This window comes from Barbus barbus (assembly GCF_936440315.1).
Source record: "Barbus barbus genome assembly, chromosome: 34".
Lineage (NCBI taxonomy): Eukaryota > Metazoa > Chordata > Actinopteri > Cypriniformes > Cyprinidae > Barbus > Barbus barbus.
Window position 1 is genome coordinate 28,092,712 of NC_136762.1, and position 6,000 is coordinate 28,098,711.

General features: G+C 40.7%; 1 protein-coding gene across 4 annotated transcripts in view; it reads right to left on the minus strand.

Annotated features, from left to right (window-relative positions):
* LOC306854525 (intraflagellar transport protein 80 homolog) overlaps positions 1–6,000 on the minus strand; it is a 58,868-nt gene that overhangs the window by 21,240 nt on the left and 31,628 nt on the right. For all 4 annotated transcript variants that reach the window (XR_013782848.1, XR_013782849.1, XM_079392645.1 and 1 more), the window contains 7 exons: positions 5,720–5,838; positions 5,569–5,643; positions 4,208–4,371; positions 3,893–3,957; positions 569–704; positions 346–493; positions 71–242 (listed from right to left, as the gene is read on the minus strand). Coding sequence is in view for 2 of the 4 variants with exons in the window: in XM_079392645.1 (XP_079248771.1) it covers positions 71–242; positions 346–493; positions 569–704; positions 3,893–3,957; positions 4,208–4,371; positions 5,569–5,643; positions 5,720–5,838 (879 nt within the window). In the remaining 2 variants the exon portion in view is untranslated. The remainder of the gene's footprint in view (positions 1–70; positions 243–345; positions 494–568; positions 705–3,892; positions 3,958–4,207; positions 4,372–5,568; positions 5,644–5,719; positions 5,839–6,000) is intronic.

Below are 6,000 nucleotides of genomic sequence, written 5' to 3' on the forward strand. Positions count from 1 at the left end.
ATAACCATATTGACGGGATTCATCAGTGCATCGTCAGGCTGAGTTTTCTCTGTGTGTGTGATCTACTGGCCTTGGCGAAGCGGCAGATGCGGAGCGCGTCCTCCCAGCGGCCGCTGCCGGTGTACTCGTGCAGTAAGCTGGGGTACGGCGACACGGCGGTGCACACCAGAGACCCGTCCACCCGTCTGACCGTCACCTGAGTGCCCTCATAGCTCACCATCTGAGGAGGACGACTGAACTCACTGCAGGACACATGACCCAGCAAACGTCACCCGCAGGACATGTGCAGACTGCATGCCTCCGTTATTCTTATAGGTAGTCTAGTTAGCTGGTGTGAGTGTGTACCTGCTGTCTTTGGTGAAGATGGTTTTGGGCAGCAGGTCTTTGTCCACAAACACCACACTAGGGTAATACCACACTGTGAAGCGGCTGTCCTGGATTCCACACAGGATGTTAGCCGAGTTGTTCCAGGCCATAGTGTCAACCATTGACCCTGAGGATGAATCACACAGATCAGTTCAGATGAACCAGGCTTTAATACAGACGCCTGACTGAACTGTGCTCTTACCCATCTTGTGGATGCTGTGCGCTCGGCCCAGCGTTCTCACAGAGGTCAGGTAGAGGTCACGGTTCTTATCGATCAGTGCGATCCTTCTGTCATTAGACGAGCCACACTGATCCAGCGCGACGAACACCACCTCTATCTGAACAGAGACACAACATAACATCACCACTGGCTGTTGATTTAACACACAAATTTAGTGCAATTCAGTAACGTGTCCAGACCTGTCCATCATCTTATGATGGTGATCATGCAGCAGGACGACTGACTGACCTGCATGATGGAGTCTATTTACGGGGAAGTCGTGGCCTAATGGTTAGAGAGTCGGACTCGTAATCCGAAGGTTGCGGGTTCGAGTCTCGGGCCAGCAGGGATTGTAGGTGGGGGGAGTGAATGTCCAGCGCTCTCTCCACCCTCAATACCACGACTGAGGTGCCCTTGAGCAAGGCACCGAACCCCCAACTGCTCCCCGGGCGCCACAGCATAAATGGCTGCCCACTGCTCCGGGTGTGTGTTCACGGTGTGTGTGTGTGTGTTCACTGCTGTGTGTGTGTGTGTGTACACGTTGGATGGGTTAAATGCAGAGCACGAATTCCGAGTATGGGTCACCATACTTGGCCGTATGTCACTTCACTTCACTTCACATTAATGCAGTTATATGAGCCTAATATTTAACATACGAGCGCAAAAAAAATCACCTTCTTATATTTATATCATATGATACAGTTTAGTAATATCACATCAGCAAGAGTGCTGTTTCCACAATATATACAGCACAGCAAATGAGACAGATTTTGTATAGTTCAGTAAACAATAAGAGTAACACTTTAGTATAGGGACTAAAGTGTTAACTAGTTGCTTACTAGCATGCCTATTATTAACATATTGGCTATTTATTACTTATAAAGCACATATTCTGAATGACCATATTCAACATCCCTAATTACTACTAGTTTGAGTTTTGTCTTTTTCTGTTTTCCTTATATGGTTTTGTTCCTGTTCGGTTTTGGGTTCATTTGCTCATTAGTCTTGATTAGTCAACTCCCATCACCCGTTTGCCCCTCGTCAGCTGCACTATTTAAAGTCATCCCTTCTGTTCAGTTTTTGTCTGATTGTTTGTGTTATCAGTGTTTCTGCTACTCTGAGATATTCTCATGAGTTATCATTAAAACCTTTTGTGGATCACATTCATCGTTGCTGTCTTCCTTGGAGGAACTGTAACACATACCCAATACCTAAACTTAAAGGAGACCTATTATGCCCCTTTTTACAAGATGTAATATAAGTCTCAGGTGTCCCCAGAATATGTCTGTGAAGTTTCAGCTCAAAATACCCCACAGATCATTTATTATATGATTTAGAAAATGCCTTTTTTGAGTGGAAGCAGTAACATGCTGTTTTCGTGCATGTCTCTTTAAATGCAAATGAGCTGCTGCTCCCCGCCTCCTTTTCCAGAATAGCAGCTCGTATAAAAGCAGCTCCCCTTTTGGTTTTGATTATCATGTATATCGCACTGAAATCATGCGTTTTAAAGCTATATGAGCTTAAACTTGTGATATTTGGTTTTCTGAGCGCACACATCTGAAGCACGCGCACAGAAAGCGTCTGTCACATGGTGTGTGAGTAACGTTACTAAACTAAGTTCTCTTTCATGTCTTATTGCGCTTAAACTATGAAATACACACAAGTTTATGTTAAAAACACATGAGTTACAAAATCAGTCGGTTATGTCTGTGAAGGTAAACAGCTGGGAGAGAAATCGAATGTGTATGTTAGATCAGTAAATAAATCAGTAAATCCTCAGCTCTCTTGTCTGCTCTGAGGCTGGGACTCCAAACAGTGTTCAGTGCTCGTCAGTGCAGACAAAGACAGAACAGTTAGCATGCTTTGCTCTAACTTTCACCCTGGGGTTAGAGCTGCTACACCGTTGTCGCTTGAGAAAACCCAATGACGGCGTTGTGGGTGGAACCGTGCAGATTAAGAGCTGGTAGTATTATAATAAGATCCCCTTTCTAGGTCACAAGAGAGTGAAATCTGACATGCTCATTTTTGCACAAGCTTGCAGAGAAAGGCTTACCAAAAATTACCAAGTTTTCTGGAATGGTAGATGCACCCGGGGCCTGATTATAGTACTTAAACACAGAACTATTAATAAGCAGCAAATTAGGAGTTTATTGAGGCAAAAGGCATAGTTAATGGTTTGTTAATAGCGATAATTGGACCTTAAAATAAAGTGTGACCACAATAAGTTAATATTTTGTTATATTTTAGAAACAATATTGTCTGTTTTTGTTCAGTTTCACAATCGAAAATAGTTCTGATCAAAGCCACAGCAGAAGTGTTGAGCGTCTCTGATCAACACACAGCGGTGATTTATTATTGAATGAATCCAGCGGTTGAATGAATCAAGTGAGTCAGTGATTCAGTGACTCATTCATAAAGACAGTGGCTGCATCCGAAATGGCATACTCTCTCATGTAGGTACTTTTTAGAATAAGTAATTACTTCACAGCCACAAAAAGAGTATGTTCTGTATAGTATGAATGCAATCTGGGATAGTAAAGTATGCACAGAATCATGCTGGAAGTAGTACATCTGTATACTTTTTGCCTACTCTTCTTTTGTCACATACTGTTCTTCGCCTACTATATAGTAGTGACGTATGTGATTTCAGATGCAGACACTCACTTGCTTCATTTCTGAATGAATTAGCTGTTAGAACAAATTGGTTGAATGAATGACTCTTAAAGATAATGACTTACTGCCACCTACTAAAGCTTTTAGTTTCATACTCAGAGAATCATTTCATTTTTGAAATTATAATAGATATTAAAACTAAATTAAAGCATATTGTCATAATTTATGAAATGCTGATTTTAAATATTTAATTTCAAAAGGTACTTTTTTGTACTGTTGTACTTTAAATGATCTTTTAGGTGTAATTTTTCAGTCTAAATTAATGTGTGGTTAATTTGCGATTAATTAATTACCACATCATGTAATTAATTAGATTCAAATTTTTTATCACTTGACAGCCTTACTTGTAACATATAAAGCTAATACAACTTCTCTAATTAACTTCGGCAGCTTCCTTATAAAGCCAAGTTACAATTTGGTTTAAAATGTACAGTATGCATACATCAGCACAGTGTACACATACTGTACACCGGTAGCCAGATTAGTCCAACTGCATGTACTCTGCATGCTTTTTATACATGAATCAGTCAGTCCACAAGGTGGCAGCACTGGCCTGGACCGCTGATTCAGAGACAGAACAACTACTAACACCTGGAAACACAAGGACACTGGACAACGTGTGTGTGTGTTTACCTTGTGGATCAAAGGTTTGCCGTCACCAATGGCTTTTCCCGTCTGAGCCTCGAACAGAAAGACGACTGGAGGAGAGAAGGAAGACACAGTGACTGATCACATTACAACACCAGCACCAGAACACACGTGTCTAAATTCATGACTGTATACAGAATGTTCATGTCTGGCCTCCTATATACTAAAAACAGCCTGAGTAAATGTTGCTGTGACAGCTAGTTTGGCTTGCTGACGGACACACGTGTGTTAATGGTGATCCACACATGATGTAGACAGCACTGTAAGAGCTCTCGTGTGTAAGTGGTTGTGAGGCAGCACCTCGTTCGTCACTCGTGTCTCGTATGGCGATGGTGTCGTTGCTCAGCGAGATGGACTGAGAGTTCAGGATGTCCATTCTCATGCCGGGACACTTGGGAGATGACACCAAACGGCCCTCATACGAGTACACAAACACCTCTGCTCCATCCACCAACAGAAAGTGCCTACACAGAAGAGCATACAGACAGAGTGTGTGTGTGTGTGTGTGTGTGTAAACATGTCCAACACATCCTCATTCTCCAAAGTAACTCTGAATCAAGCTCCTCCTGATGGTGCATTTGAGCAGAAGTGATGCTGAGAACCGTGCCATTTAGTTAAAGTGCATTGTTACACTGGTCTAATCAAAATCACGTTTTTTTGTTTAAACTACTCTTTAATTCGGTTTGTCTAAAAGCAAATAACCATGGAAGAAAATGAAAATGAACTATGTTGTTTAAGTAGTATTTCAGCTTGAGAACACATGCTGGCTAGAGTTATTGACTGCACACATTACTGCGGGGTTTATACATTTTTCAGGGTTTTAAGCACATAATAAAAATATGATGCCTGATGAAGACATCACAATTAACATTAAGGGTTTGCAAAGTTGCCTTTATTCATACCAAGTAAACTATATTCAATATTTTTAGTTTATTCTTAAGTGTAAATACTATTTTCATATTAGTTTAACACATATTTAGTTTCAACTAATAAAAATCCAAAATATATTATATTGACCTATATTACGTTTATGTCTAAAGAAATTATTTTAAGTATAGTGTATATTATGGTCTTTATGGTAAATAATATTTTTACTTTGAATTAAAAGTTTGTCTTTGGGAAATAAATATTTTTGTTATTAAATCAAAATGTAAGATTTGAACCAAACCATAAATATAATTTGAGAAAAAAAATCATTATTTTTATTTTTAGTTGGTCAAAAGTATAATTTTTGTGCATTAAAAGTGTATCTGTGCATTAAGTTATACCTTTATTCAAGCAACTGTATATAGTTTTGTGTATTTGTGTGACTTTGGTGCCCCCTAGAGTTAAATGAGTGGAATGTACTGTAATAAATATATCACAGCGCTAATTACAGTGAATGATTGGCAACGTGCATTAAAGCAATCTGCCGAACTTACAAATGCAAAACAGAGACTTCAGAAGCCATCCATCTTATTAGAAGTCACTGTACCATCAGAATGATTTTGAAACTGATACTACAAGGTAAAACTTACATACAGTAACTCTAATATTATGTGTGAAAGCTCAAGCACTTTTCTCTGCAAACAGAGAAATATCTGCTAAATGCCTGATATACTGGTGTTTAACCACTGGTTCTTTGTGTAAATCCATCAGCTGTTTTCAGTGGACTCTCTCACCTCTCGGCCTGCACGACGAGACTGACGGTTCCCTCCTTCAGGTCAAAGATCAGCGGAGTGTTCCAGTTCTTAGCACTGAAACAGCACAAGAGCGTGTCAGAGCGGGCAGGGATTGACTGACGTGAGACTGAACGACTGGAGGAAGAGGCACCTGTAGATGTAACACTGCAGAGAGGTGGTGACCACCAGATGACCGTGAGCCAGCGAGGCTTTGATGACCCGATCTCTGAACTCCAGAACATCCACTGCATCATTCAACACGTTTCTGACCTGAGAAACAAACACACCACCAGTAAACTACGGCATTACAGGGTGTGAGGCTTGAGTCACTGCTCCTTTGATGTCCTGTCATAATCACCAGCCATAATCACATGCAACATGAAGACCAGGGGAAATGTTGCTTATTGCTGTGATACTGATTTAAAGAAAACA